This window comes from Hippocampus bargibanti, linkage group LG12, assembly GCF_051943395.1.
Source record: "Hippocampus bargibanti isolate YZ-2025 linkage group LG12, ASM5194339v1, whole genome shotgun sequence".
NCBI classification, from domain to species: Eukaryota; Metazoa; Chordata; class Actinopteri; order Syngnathiformes; family Syngnathidae; genus Hippocampus; species Hippocampus bargibanti.
The window spans coordinates 7,077,448-7,092,405 of NC_142745.1; the positions used below are offsets into that span (position 1 = coordinate 7,077,448).

At 38.9% G+C, this 14,958-nt stretch overlaps 2 protein-coding genes across 3 annotated transcripts; one reads left to right on the forward strand and one right to left on the reverse strand.

Moving 5' to 3' along the window:
- Positions 1-3,496: 3,496 nt before the first annotated feature.
- On the reverse strand, positions 3,497-7,601 carry endou (endonuclease, poly(U) specific). Of its 2 annotated transcripts, XM_089009721.1 has the most exons (9): positions 7,462-7,601; positions 7,249-7,371; positions 6,848-6,970; positions 5,795-5,966; positions 5,506-5,711; positions 5,136-5,249; positions 4,213-4,319; positions 3,984-4,126; positions 3,497-3,908 (listed from the first exon to the last, which is right to left on the reverse strand). In XM_089009721.1, the coding sequence occupies exons 1-9, from the start codon at positions 7,517-7,519 to the stop codon at positions 3,788-3,790; spliced, it is 1,167 nt and encodes a 388-aa protein (XP_088865847.1). In that variant the 5' UTR covers positions 7,520-7,601; the 3' UTR covers positions 3,497-3,787. The 2 variants fall into 2 exon arrangements, with proteins under 2 accessions (XP_088865847.1, XP_088865848.1); XM_089009722.1 differs by lacking the exon at positions 6,848-6,970.
- Positions 7,602-8,962: 1,361 nt separating this feature from the next.
- Positions 8,963-14,927, forward strand: tsfm (Ts translation elongation factor, mitochondrial). Its single transcript, XM_089009723.1, has 6 exons — positions 8,963-9,093; positions 9,349-9,489; positions 9,558-9,686; positions 10,366-10,488; positions 10,708-10,789; positions 12,078-14,927. The coding sequence occupies exons 1-6, from the start codon at positions 9,046-9,048 to the stop codon at positions 12,470-12,472; spliced, it is 918 nt and encodes a 305-aa protein (XP_088865849.1). The 5' UTR covers positions 8,963-9,045; the 3' UTR covers positions 12,473-14,927.
- Positions 14,928-14,958: the final 31 nt, after the last annotated feature.

Below are 14,958 nucleotides of genomic sequence, written 5' to 3' on the forward strand. Positions count from 1 at the left end.
TTATAATTAAGCTTCATCTGACTACCCCTCTCTATTAATTGACCATTTATTTATTCAATCATTTCAGTGTTTTGATTAGTGTGGAGGTGTTTAGTGTCATACTGTTTTTAGACACAGACAAGCACACGCACTAACTCCAACTCCCTTCAAATCCCTTGTGATTCACCGAGTGTGACTACGTGGCGGGACACTTTAGGTCCATCTGTTGTACTCAAAGTCCAATGAGAGTATAGTTGCCTTCATAGCGTGAGAATTGCATCCGTGTCTATATGTGAGTGGGCATGTGTATTCATTTATGACTACACCGGGGCTTTCAGCTGAATGCATTTGAAGGCATTCACTTCCTGCACCCCCCCCCCCCAAATTGTCCACCAACACTGATGAAAATGATGATGATGATGATTATAATAATAATAAATTAATCATAATAATAAAAAGTAATAATAATATTAATAATGATAAATTAGTAATAATAAAATACCAATAATAATGAATTAATAATTTATAATAATCTATAATAAAAATTATCATATTTATAACAATATTGATTCATAATAATAATAATATTAATAACAATAATAATGTATAACAATAATAATGTTTAACAAAAATAATGTATAACAATGTATACTAATAATAACATTTATTACAATAATTATGATAATACTAATAATTTATCATAACATTTTTAATGGTAATAATAATATTTAAAAATATAAGAATTTATCATCTGCGATTAGCTGGCAACCAATTCAGGGTGTCTCCAGCCTCGTGCCCTAAAATGGCTGGGATAGACAATAATCCAATCATAATTTATCATTATAATAATATTTAGAACAATAATAATTTATCATAATTATGAGGATCGTGATTATTTTTATTTTATTTTTATTTATTGTTATTTTTTATTTTATTATTATTGTCATTGTTATTATTATTATTATCAACACCAATAATAATAATAATAATAATTATTATTATTATTATTATTATTATTATTATTATTATTATTATTATTATTATCATCAACACTAATAATAATAATAATAATAATAATATACATTTATTTATAAGCACTGATCCCGCAGTCTGCACCATTTTTCTTTATGTCCGAATTACATTTGATATTTAGCTCAACAAGTCAAATGAAATGTTTTGATGTTGCCTTGATTCTCCAAAAAAAAAAAAAAAAGAAGAGGCTCAAAATACTTCACGTTTACAATTACATACGTTCCACGGATCTTAACTCGAGCACATACAAAATACATATCTAAATAAATAAACAGATAAATAAATTAAAAAACACAAAATAAAATATGACATCCAGGAAGGAAAAAACAAGACTATTTCAACAACAACTTATCACTTTGTAACACATCACTTTATAAGAATATTACCAGTAAAGGGACCAACATTGGCTGTTTTTATCTTTCAAAGTCACGCTTTTTTTTTCCTCTGCCGTCCATAATCTGTCAAAGTCAAGTCACCTCCTTGAATGCGACTCCAGGGTAGTCGTTTCTTACCAACAGTGGATAAATTCAACCTTTTCATACACCCAACTCAGCCCAGACCGTGACTCTCCATATGTGTCCGCTCACTTCAAAAATGTTCATATGCTAATAGCGCTAACAATATGGAGACTCTACAAAAAGTGCAGTGAATGAACGTTGCCATGAGTTTCATGGTCCCTCATCAACTTTTGAATTGACCCACATCCATGCCACACTTGAACCTCCCTCCAGCCCAGCGCCGACCCGGGGGAGACTGGGGTGATGTTGACCATGCCCCCCCCCCCTCCCCTCAACACCCCATAAACCATCTCATTGATGGACCCCGCGACTGGAGGATAAAATAGTCCCCCGCCCCCTCGCCTCACTAACCCCCCTTAACCCTTCCCTAAAGCCGCTGTTGGCCCCCCGTTGAGCGTGCTCATTGGCTGACCGCCTTCAGGCGTCCCTTTTTCACGGGCCTATTGTCTGGGCCCGTAAGCAGCTTTGTTTCTGCATGTGCAGCTGGGCTAGCCCGCGCCGCCATTAGCCGCAACACGCTACACACAGAGCGGGATAATATAATTACAAAACAAAAGTCAGGTGGCTCACGAGATCTGCCAGGAGAAGCCAATTTGGGGGAGATGCAAGGACACGCTGGCGGGTGGCCAGCTATAATTCGATTATCAAGTTGTGTGAATGACAAAAGAAACAATTGAATCGTTTTTTTTGGTTTTTTTTTTTGCTGCCTTCTTTTATTTGCCCCACTGTGATTTAATTCAATTCCATTTGGGCTGCTAAAATGGCAGCGTGAAAAGAAAGATTTACTCTTTCAATTTAGCGCACACCCACTCAGCAAATTCAATATTCCGCCACAAAATTTGCAGGAGATATTGCCCCCCCCCCCACCCCACACCACCACCACCACCAAGACACCGACTGCATGTGAGGGCCCGGAGCAGATGAATCCACCCACCCAGGCTCAAAGTTTTGCAGCAAACTGGCAGCTCTTGTGCTCTTATTGTGCATGAATGCACACAGACGAGTGGACAATGGGATCAGTGGCAGATCCATCTCCTGTAATGCTTTCTTTAAACACGGCTGCAAGTGCGTCCCCCCTGTTCTGTCGGCAGACCAGAATTTATCCTGTTAGTCACCCTAGATGAATGAAAAAAAAGAACTAAAATCAACCCCCCCATCCCAGCTGGACACCCACACGCACACAAGACATCAACGCGGCAGCTTTATAGACAGCTGATATGAGCAGGTTTAGCCGATGACTACTGTTTGGAGCAGGTCAAGCATAAAAGCATCGGTTAATGTCTTTTTGTCTCTGCGGTTCGGACCGCAAAGACTGTTTTTTTGGGGGGCTTTCGTGTAAGACAATAAGCAATTGTGTTAAATGGACACATGCTCGCTCTACTTAAGGGTTGGTGTCAGTATTGTAGCAGCTCGGGGGTGTGCAAATGGCCATTTTGTGGCCCATTAGGCGCAGTTGGATCCTGCCCGGGTGCCAGAGCGCCGCATTCTCATGCTCTGTGTCGCGCCGTTGAAAGGTTGCGTCACAATTTGATGCGGTGGTACCTCTTCTCACCAACGTTATGATACAATGTTGTAAAACAAATTTCAAGATACAAAAAATATTTGCTTACTTGCTGCTTCCTGAATGTGACCATTCCATCAAGCCATAAATGACCATCACAAATGTGAATAAAGTGACTTTATGACACAATGCAGTGTATTTCTTTCATTACAATACAATAGCACATTTATTATACATAAATAAGGTATGTTGTGTGTAGTTTTTTAGGCTTATTTAGTTGGAAAGTATATTTTATGGAAACCCGGGAACGGATTATTCCCATTTTAATGGTTTCCTATGGGAATTTTTTTTTTGAGATACACACTTTTCGCCTTACACACTCTGTCTGGGAACCAATTAAGTTCGTAAGTTGAGGTCTCACTGTAATAATAATAATAATAATAATAATAATAATAATAATAATAATAATAATAAGACATTTTATTTCAAGCGCTTTTCAAAGCTCTCAAGGACACTTTACAGTCACAGGTAAGCATAGATACAAATTGCAGGTCCCACATTTACATTGGTAAATGCAAGTATGAGCCGCTTCCCGGACCGCATCACTTCGTAATTGCTTTATTGAAGCATTTCTGAGTCAAATCTTTAAACGTTGACAAAATAGTGTTTCCTCAGTATCCCCCATCAGTCCATATGCGTTGTTTGTGCAGGAGTGTCATGACATCGAGTACTGTTGACTCCTTCCCGTGCGGCTTCTTCAGGTCCTGGGTGTTGTGGGATAAGCAGTGCCGATATATTTCTTCCCGTCGCCGTAGTAAGAATTATTCCAGGTGTATGTTTGGATGATCAATTCCTTTCCGCCGAGACTCAAACGACATCTTGACAAAGAGAGACAAAAATGGCAACTCAAATCCAGCCCGTGCGGGCTGATAATGCAGGACGACGACGCTCACTGTTTTCCTGGTCTGGCGATGTAACAGAGACTGTAAATGGCAAAGTCAAATTCGGGGCTGCAGCCGATGACTGCCGAGCCCACCTCCTTAAAGTAACCGTCCCATTCAAACTGCATGCCGAACACGTCCGGGAAGGTCGTCCACTGTGAGTAAGTACAATCGAGAAGGTGACAAAAGCGCAATTACGCAGGATAGAGCATGATAAATAATTTTAAAAAAATGTGTTTACAGGCCCGTCAAAGCTGTGACTGTAGTAATTCAGAAGTCCTTTTTTCTCAAGAAGGTAAAACTGGATCCAGTTGTGGAAGCCTGATATTTTTCCGCCTTTGATTTCTCCTGGAACACAGAAACATTTCCATTTTTTTTTCCGATTTTACCGTGTGCTCAGACTTCTTAACTCATTCACTGCCAGACGGTGTGCAAATACAGTAAAGTCTCGTTATATCGATATTCAAGGGAGTCCGAAAAAATATCGATATAACCGGGACTATCGATATATCCGACCCTGTTTGCATGTAATTTTCTCCGTGCGTGCATAGGAATATTATCGATATAACCGGGACTATCGATATATCTGATATCGATATAACGAGACTTTACTGTATGTATCCACTTCAGTGCCAGGGTTTTTGCCATTTTCACTCAAATTGCAGGTCCCACAGAATATTGAATTTTGGGGCTACATGAACATTAAATGCAGCGTAAGAAACCTTAGACTGTCCTCTTTCATCAGAAAAAAAGTTAATTCATAAGTTCTCTGGGTCTGGAGTTATCTGAGCTTGAAATGAGGGTGGCTGTACAAAAGGCAAATGCTGCCCCCTTGTGGGAGGGAAAAACATTGCCAGAGGCCTCACCAGTGCTTTAATCCCAGTGCATTTTTGTTATGTGTTCGAAGAGCCTGTAAAGTGAATAAAGTGTGTTGTGATCCTTATAATTCCAACTCCATAAAAAACAACTCACCAGTCTTGAATAAATAATTTCTTTTTTTGGTATTATGTGGTCAGTTGGTTGGTCGCACTGATTTCAAACTAAACCTGAGAGCCAAATCGGGCCCCCACATATTTGGATTGGTTTTATCATATCATTATATTCCCTGTATCCCTCCATTTTACTGGGTGTAAATTAGTTTGATAACATGACTGCGCTTCCAACCTGCAAAAATGTGCTCAAAACCACTGGAATCCAATTTCCTGTTGTTTCGAGAGTACAGGCCAAACCACATCATCTTCAAGTCGTAGATGAACTCTTCTTCTGACGTGTAGACTCCTTTAAGGACAAAAATAGTATTTATTTGATGGTGGGGGGAAAAAACGTGTGTGTGTGTGTGTGTGTGTGTGTGTGTGTGTGTGTGTGTGTGTGTGTGTGTGTGTGTGTGTGTGTGTGTGTGTGTGTGTGTGTGTGTGTGTGTTTGTGTGTGCGTGTGTGTGTGTGTGTGTGTGTGTGTGTGTGTGTGTGTGTGTGTGTGTGTGTGTGTGTGTGTGTGTGTGTGTGTGTGTGTGTGTGTGTGTGTGTGGTGATGCACCCTTAGTGTACAAGAAGGCAAAGAGTTCTCGGCCCAGCTCAGTGTTGGACATGGTCTCCCTAAGGAAGACATCCTGCTCGGCCATCTCCTGGGAGCTAACGTCTTCTGTCTGTCCCGTCATCCTGTTATAGTTGTCCAAAAGAGCCAGGAAAGCCTCATAGGGGGGCCGGGAGAACAAAGCCCTCTCATCCACAAAGCGGAAAAAGCTGAAAGCACAAAAAACAAACTGTTGTCAAAGCAACGAGGTATAGATTTGAAAACGCTATCAAAGAATGTAATTTTGCCTTACGGGCGAGAGGAAAGGTCTTCCTGGGACCCGGTTTGAGATCCTGAGATCAAAACCTGGGGGTCAATCTCCAAATGGGAGGCCGAAGCTCGGTTGGAGTCCAGAGCGTAAAGTGCTTCAGAGATAGACTTGAGCTCAGCGTCGGTGATCACGGAACCGCCGCCACTTTCGCCACCTGTGCATCGACAGCATCGATATGTTCCTGACATACGTCTTATCTCGAACTGCACTGCCACCTGTCGGCCATATGTGGTATTTTATTTCTGCCTCGTTGTATAGACACTCGTACATAATCATGACCAAGCCATCTGTACTGCTAATTTTAAACGTATTTATGATTTATTACGATACATCGTACAGAAAAATTAAGGCTTAACATTCATTTGTGGTTTAAAGTTACATTGACGTCATGAAACAAAACTAAGTAACCATTTCCCAGCTTTTTTTTCTCATTATGAGGTGGTCTATCAGCTGAGTCCATCTTTAACTGGTTGCCAGCCAAATGCAGAAAACCAGATTTCACAGTAAAGCAAACGTTAAGATGCCTTCATCACTATTACAATGTGTACTTTTTGTTAGTTTTTTTAGGAGGTTGGTGTGCTGTAATATTTTTCTAATTTATAAAAACACACTGCAGTAAATGCTATTATTTATTTTCTTATAACCAGTGTAATTCAATTTAATTCATAGTCATAAATGTAAGATTGTCTGTCTGTATATATATTAATCTATCTAGCTAGCTAACTCGCTAAAAAAAAATGATATGTCAATCTATCTAGCTATATAGCTATCTATCTAGCGAGGTATCTAGCTAGCCAGCTTAAAATAGCTAGCTAGCTAAGTAAAGGAGATATCTATCTACCCATCTATCTACCTACATACCTACCCCACCCATCCATGCATGCATGCTTTAACTACATGTATTTAATTTCTGCCTTTTTGCCCTTCCTCCCGCGACTTAAATGGTCATCTTCCATCGAGTGAATTTGAGCAGGTGTTCTCCGCGAGGCAACAGAGCGACATACGGGAGTGAGCTTGTTTGCATCTCTGGGTTACCATTGCATACGTCTACGTAGTCGTTGCAGCAGTTATTATACTGTGTGCACTTGGAGTTGCAGTGGCACTTATTTTGGGAGTTGTATTTCTCATTGCATCGGCATTTGCATGAAGTGGATCCAGCTAAAACAAAAACAAGAAACAGCTACAATAACAAACATACTGGTAAATTGCTAATGGTAATTTAATGTATTGATTCCCAACTATGTATGCCAGTGACATATAGTGACAGGCAGAATGTTTATTTTTATATTTGACAGTGCTCCTAAGACCATTTTAACTTTTTTAAGTGGCTCAATAGAAATAGCATGGGCCAGGAAAGAAGCTATTCTATTTTGCTGTGAAACCCGATATATTTCCAAATGCCTTTTTTTCTGCAAGTTTAGAAAACAAGCATTTACCTTTACAAAGTTCTTCATAGTCTGAACAGCAGTCTTTGAAGCGCTCGCAGGATGGATTACACTGACAGGAGTAATCACTGTCAGTTCCGAAGCCACAGCGACCCTGACATGAATCAAGAGAGTCTAGAAAGTAACATGATACATTATACTTTAGTCCGCCGCTAATAACCTTGTGCTGCAGCAGTGACAATTATGAAGGAAAGAACATCTTACTACTATGTGCCCGGCAGAGCAAAGTGACCCAAAGTCCGAAGACAGCAATGATTTTCATCCTGAATCAATGGGAACAAGGTAAAGGTACCACTCCTGTGCTCTATCTTTTATAGAGCAGCTCCTATGTCACTCGTCGACCAGCCCACATGGTAGGATTCACCTCACAAAATGTCTAAAAAGAGCCCTCTGAAGTATTTGTCTTGGTTTAATCATTGTTCCATTTGGTTGAACCCAGATATTTTTCCTTAATGTGCAAATAGACTTGATAGCTTTTCTCTGTGAAATTCCACACCTGCTTGGCCTAGCACAACTTTAATATATTTTTTTAAAAAGATATAAGAATTGAGCTGTGATGACTTTTTGAATTTGTAAATTTCATCGATGGAAGTATCCGTCATAATGAAGAATTATTTTTTTTTTATATTAAACTTTCATGTCCAGCCATGACAAATACAGAATATAAAAACATGTGTTTTAGGGTTGTCCTTGTGTCAGATGTTGTCCTTCACAGCGTTTTTTTTTTCAAAGGAGCTCTGACTGAACAGATTCACTTCAGTTTATTCACGTGCAGCCTTCAGCCTCACCAATTTTACCTCTTAAATTTTCTTCCTTGACAATTGCTCTCTTTATGTCAGCGTACTTATGTTATTTTTTTTCTTTACACTCAAACTTTAGTTGATTTCCAATGTTCTAGAGTTGCCAATGCATTCATAGTTATGAAGAATGATTCTCCAACTCTTCTGTTTGTAGTTGACACTTAATTCATTCCCTGTAAATTTTGTAGGTGGTAAATATTAAGAAAGCAATTTATCTTTTAAAATAATATTGGATTGGATTGGCCGTACCTTTATTCGTCTCGCAGTGGAGAAATTTACATTTCACAGCAGCAAAGTTATGAAAGGAAGAAGAAAGGAAAAAAGAAGTAGAAAAAGAAAATATAGGAGCTGCTGGAAAGGCAGCAACTCTTGAAGTAAAAAAAAAAAAAAAAAAAAACTAAATATCGAATTATTGTATTGTACAGTATATATATATATATATATATATATATATATATATATATATATATATATATATATATATATATATATATATATATAACATAGTCTACTGTTTAGCATTAAAATATGTAATGACAAGGGGCTCCATATTTTTACACACATATCTAAAAGGAGAAGAGTGTTTCTGAGGTAAAAGGAAGGTAATGGACCATTTTTTGGATGTGATTGGATGTATCTTTATTAGTCCCGCGGTGGAGAAATTTACATTCAATCTACATACAGTGCCGATGTCTACATATTATATGATGATTTACATCATGACAGTCATTATAGGGCGAATTTAAAGAGTAACACGTAAAAAAAGTAACCATATACGGTAATATAAAGGCTATAGAGTACTGCAAAATAAACACGGTGTTCTATTTTTTATACACGCTGCAGTTAGCCTCCTCGACGCCAGGTAGCGAAATACCACATATACACGCACATAAGTTTGACTCGCTTCGGCTTCCATACACCGCGTGGATGTCAATGACATTCACCTACTCGTGATTTCGTAAGTACGGTGCGAGTGGATGCTTCTAAGATGTCAGTACGCTTTTTATTCAGGATTCTCAATCAAGATTTTGCAAAGGTTAGTGGACTGACACCAATTGCTTTTCCTATTTCCTTTCCGACCTTATTTTTTTTTACTACGTAGGTTTGTTCGTTCGCGTACGTCGTAGACCGTGTATAAATAGGCTTCTTTCCAGAAACGTTCACTTTGCATATCACTTCAGGTTTGAACAAAATTAATGGATGATTGTAATATGTCCACTTTGCGCTGGTTTACGATAAGGATACTTAAAGTTGGGCTTCACGTTTTTGCGCGATCCCTTGTCACCTTCAGGCCAGCCGGCACCCTTTGCACACATGCCGTCGTCTTCTGGCTGCTGACAAGAGCCTCCTGGTCAAACTAAGAAAAAGCACCGGATATACTTTTATTAACTGCAAGAAAGCGCTGGAGAAGTTTGACAATGACATCGCACAGGTTTGCATTCGATTTTTTTTACTTGTGACTGTGCTCTTTAATGATAGTGTGTGATGTCCAAATATCAGGCGGAGGCTTGGCTGAATGAGCAGGCACAGAAAGAAGGTTGGAGCAAAGCGAGCAAACTGGAGGGTCGCAAAGCCACAGATGGCCTCATTGGCCTTTTGATGAGAGACCAAGTAGCAGTTATGGTCGAGGTAGAGTAATCGCTTGCACATTCATATCTCTATTCCTAAAGTCACTCATTTGCACGTTTTTCCCCTTTCAAACACATCACATGCCTTGTCTAAATGAGAATTAATTTGAAAGGATTCTAGAATTCCGGATAATACACACGAGTATGTCTTAAGTGTAAATGCATGTCTATATTTTTTTCTTAGGAATAAAATTACTTGGATGCACATGGTTACAGTTCACCTGGAAAAAAATGAGCTGTCAGCAATTTTATTGGCCAAAGCGCTCTCAGACATGCAGAAATTCAGTTTACAAATAGATATAAATCATTGCTTAATCATTTTAAAACATTTAGTATGACCCCCCTGGTAGCAAAATGGATCCTAGTGCGTTATTTTCATTTTTAAGGAACAATTGGCTGTGTTACTTCCGGGTAGAGTGAACGCTGGCGCGAATGGCTGCCGCTGCTCACTTGCACAAAAAATTATGTGACTGTAAAGTGTCCTTGAGAGTTTTGAAAATCGTGTATAAATGAAATGTATTATTATTGTTGTTGTTGTTATCACACATTTTGTTAAAATCACACTCGGCCTTAATACAAACCTTATGAATGAAGACATCCAGAATTGGCGACCTAGTGGAAAGGTGACAATAACCATGGATACAGTTCACCTAGATGTGTTTTCAATATTTGCGACGTAGGTCAACTGCGAAACAGACTTTGTCGCCCGCAATGAGAAGTTTCAGCAGCTGGTGAAAGATGTCGCCTTCTCCGCCTTGGCTCACCACCAAAATAAAAGCCAAAATCGAACTGGATACCTCAAGGTGGGCCATGTGTGACATTGTTGTTCAGGTTTTTTTATTTTCATTAATATTCTATCTTAATTTTGTATTTTGGGTTTTTTGTTAGCTGTGGGCTACCAACGAAGTTATAAAATATGATTCCGACATTGTTCTTTGAACTACTGAAATAAATCCAGTTTTTCCAGCCTAATTCATTGAGATGCATTTCAGTACGCTTTACATTCATTGTGTGTCTTCCAGAGTCTTCTATCATCTGACGAGCTGAGCAAACTGAGCGTATCGGATGGAATCACCCTCGCTGATAAGGTGGCTTTAAGCATAGGTCAGTAATGCTAATTGCAATTATTAGCTATCTACGTCGCTATCCATTTGCTATCTGTTAGTTATCTATTAGCTACCTGTTAGATATATCCATTAGCGATCACGCTGGCTGACTAGCTATCTATTAGCTAGCTAGACTTTATTTTTTATTTATTTTTTACTCTCCAATTCTTTTTATTTATCTAGCTATCTTGCTAGCTATCTAGGTATTTGCAATCTATTAACTATCTATTTGCTATCTTGCTGGCTAGCTCTGTGTATAGCTAGCTGTCTATTAGCTATATAGCTGGCTAGTTAGCTATCTATTAGCTATCTATTAGCCAGCTCGACTATTTTCTAGCTATCCAGCTATCTTGCTCGCTAGCTAGCTATTTGCTATCTATTAACTATCTATTTCCTATCTTGCTTGCTCGCTCTGTGTCTAGCTAGCTATCTATTAGCTATATAGCTGGCTAGTTAGCTATGTATTAGCTAGCTTGACTTTATTTATTTTTTTTACTCTCCGCTTCTTTTTATTTATCTAGGTATCCAGCTATCTTGCTAGCTAGCTAGCTTGCTATTTGCTATCTATTAACTATCTATTTCCTAGCTTGCTGGCTAGCTCTGTGTCTAGCTAGCTATCTATTAGCTATACAGCTGGCTAGTTAGCTATCTATTAGCTAGCTCAACATTATTTTTTTTTACCCTCCACTTGTTTTCATTTGTCTAGCTATCCAGCTATCTTGCTAGCTATTGAGCTAGCTAGCGATTTGCTATCTATAAACTATTTGCTATCTAGCTGAGTGTCTAGCTAGATATTTATTAGCTAGTATATAGCTATCTAGCTGGCTAGTTAGCTGTCTATTAGCTAGCTAGCTAGCTTTCTATCTGTTTGAGTTACTTCCAGGTTGAGTGAACGCTGACGGATGTGACTACCGTTGCGCATCCACAGAAAAACTTATCCTGTGACTGTTAAATGGCCTTGAGAGTTTTGAAAGGCGCTTATAAATGATATGTATCATTGTTAATAGGACTGTGTCATCAATACGTTTTTTTACAATTAAGGCGCACTGCATGAGAAGGCACAGAGATTAGAAGTTCCAATCGTGGCTGCATTTGCATTATACATCCACTAGATGGAGTGATGCTAAAGGGAATACAATACAATGCAATACATTGCAGCTCTTTATTCGGAGCTTTCCAAACTGCTGCAATATTGCATTCATACTATCCAGACCAGTATGATGTATACAGTTATTGTTTACTCAGCATGAAATACTGTTACCAGACTTTGTGTCCTATCCTATCAGGGCGCCTGGGTGAGAACATGTCAGTGAGGCGGGCAGTCACCCTAAGCGTGCCCGCCGAGTGGAACATCGGCTCATACGTTCACGGTGGCGTGGCAGGACAGACCGAGGTGGCCATGGGACGCTACGCCGCTATGGTTGTGTTTCAGGGTGGAAAAGAAGAACAATGTCAAAGTTTGGGCCGCAAACTGGGACAGCACATTGTGGGGGAGGCTCCCACGTCGCTTGGTAACATGGATGACCTGCCATGTGGTGACAGCGAGACGCGTTTCCTGCCTCAGACCTTCCTGGGAGACCCCAGCAGGACTGTTGCCCAGTTTCTTAAGGGGCAGCAAGCTCGAGTGTTGGACTTTGTTAGGTTTCACTGTGGAGAGAGCGTTGGCGAGGAAACAAAGTGATGATATTTGTTTAATAATGAAATGTTGTTTTTTTCTTCATGAATTTTATTGTTAATCATTTTTTTATTGTCCATCGTCCTCCAGCAAAATTTACTTTACCCACGCTGGTGTAAGGACTATTGGAGCATAGTACCAAAAATCATGGAATTTGGACAATGTAACTACAGTATTTGGAAGAAAAAAATGTTAGTCAATATTCAATACAGTAAAGTCTCATATCGCTAAAGACGGTTATATTGATAGTACTGCTATTTTCATTTCCTGGTAAATTTCTAGTCTTTTATGTATAATTAGTTCCTGTTAGTACGATACCTGGTTATTACGATAATCCGGTTACTACGGTGCCCTTTTCATCTCCCGCCAGCCATTTTGCTCTGCTTATATCGATACAAGCACAGCTTAAAGGACAACCGACGTCTCCGGACAAGTTGTGTCCATAATTTGTAAAATGGCTTCAAATGACTTCTACTGAGCGTATTTTAATAGGATTCCACCGCATATAGCTATATTTTACGTTTTAAGACTCGCGCTGAATATTCAGGAAGTCATGTTTTTGAGTTGGTGACGAGTCCGTACGTGACGTCACGAAAGGGACGCCCCTGACCGAAAAAAAAAGACGCATTGTAGCGGTCCTTCCATCACGTCAATGTATTTTGCTGTACTTTTTTTTGTTCTGGGGAACTCGTGTTGAACCCAAAAGCTGCCAGAAGAGGGCGTCCAAGCTCCATATAAGGAATTTATCAGGCTGTGGAAACAGAGGTGGCCACAGGAGGTCGCCATTTTGTGCCTCTTTTTCGTTGAGACCTCCCCCCCTCAATGTTGCCTCATAATGGCACGGAATAAATTCTTTAATCGATTGCAAACATGTATGCTTCAGAACTATTTGAATCATATTCATAACTGGATGTGTAACAAGAAAGCATATTCTCCGAATCGGAAGCCATTGTTTTGATTCTCCAGTAGTGCAAGATGTCTTGGCGTGACGTCACAAACTGGGAGCGGGACTTTCTGAAAATGCCCAATTCGCAGCTCAAATTTTTGCAGATTTTGGACACTAAGTCATTTTTATTGGTGTTTTGCCTTTGAATAAAAATATTATACTGCATGTTTTGGGTATTTTCGATACTATAAAACGTTTTTATGACGTCAGTTAAAAAACAAGGTCGGTTGTCCTTTAATGCATAAGTTTATTTTTCACTACAGTACAAAAGCATGCTAGATACGCAATCCATGAACTCAATGAGAAAATTACATGCCATATCAAAGATCCCCCATTTTATTGCCCACTTTTAATGAAGTTCGGCGCAGGATCGGATATATCGATTGTCCGGTGATATCGATATTTTTTCTGACTCCCGATAATATCGATATAATGAGACTTTACTGTATATTTATTGTTGTATATAGTGCATGGATTTTATTGTTCTGACTCCTAACAATGCTTAACAGCCATGCCACTGAATGCAATCTACAAAAATAAGAAAACCTTGTTTTGGTTTTCCAAAATGTCAAGTTTCTGCTAAGTTCAGTACAGGCCAAAATCACATGACATGTTTTTTTTTTTCTAAATGAAATACAAAATAAAATGCCTTCAAACAACCAACAACAGGCTTGCTTCACAGATTACTAATAATCTGATGATACTGAACAATGACAGGCGATTTAATCCGTATTTGTGTACCATGACTACCAAAAATGATGAAATCTATACCATACAGTACAATGCATAACTTATATCGCGTTTTAACAACAGCTGAAGCTGTAACAAAGCACTGAACATGGAAAACTATCATATACATAAAAAAATAAAGCAGTCACAAAGATAGTGGAAAGCACCAGGTATGCCAATTTACATATTTTATTTCCTCTGCTCTGCATACATTATGCACTGCTTTCTATCCCCATGAGCGCACAATGAAAAGTGGTCCTGAGAGCACTTTTCTGATTTCACCAAATTTATTTACAAATTACTTTTATTTGCTGGTTTTCACCAAGACAGCTTCCATATCCAATTGAAGTTTAGAGACAGTCTCGATTTGTGTGCATGAAAATCCAAACTCGATGAGTTAAATTGTAGGAAACGTTTTTCTTCATAAAAAGTGTTTAAAGGACAACCGACGTCACTTTTTTGTTTCCTAACTGACATTAGAAAAACGTTTTATAGCATCTAAAATACTCAAAACATGCAGTATGATATATTTAGTCAAATGCAAAACACCAATAAAAATGGCTTAAAGTGTCCAAAATCTACAAAAAAATTGAGCTGCGAATTGGGCATTTTCAGAAAGTCCCGTCCCCAGTTCGTGACGTCACGCCAAGATGTCTTGCATTGCTGGAGAATCAAAACAATGGCTTCAGATTCGGAGAATATGCTTTCTTGTTACACATGCAGTTATGAATATGATTCAAATAGTTCTGAAGAGGAAAGCATACATGTTTGCAATCGATTAAATAATTTATTCCGTGCCATTTTGAGGCAACATTGG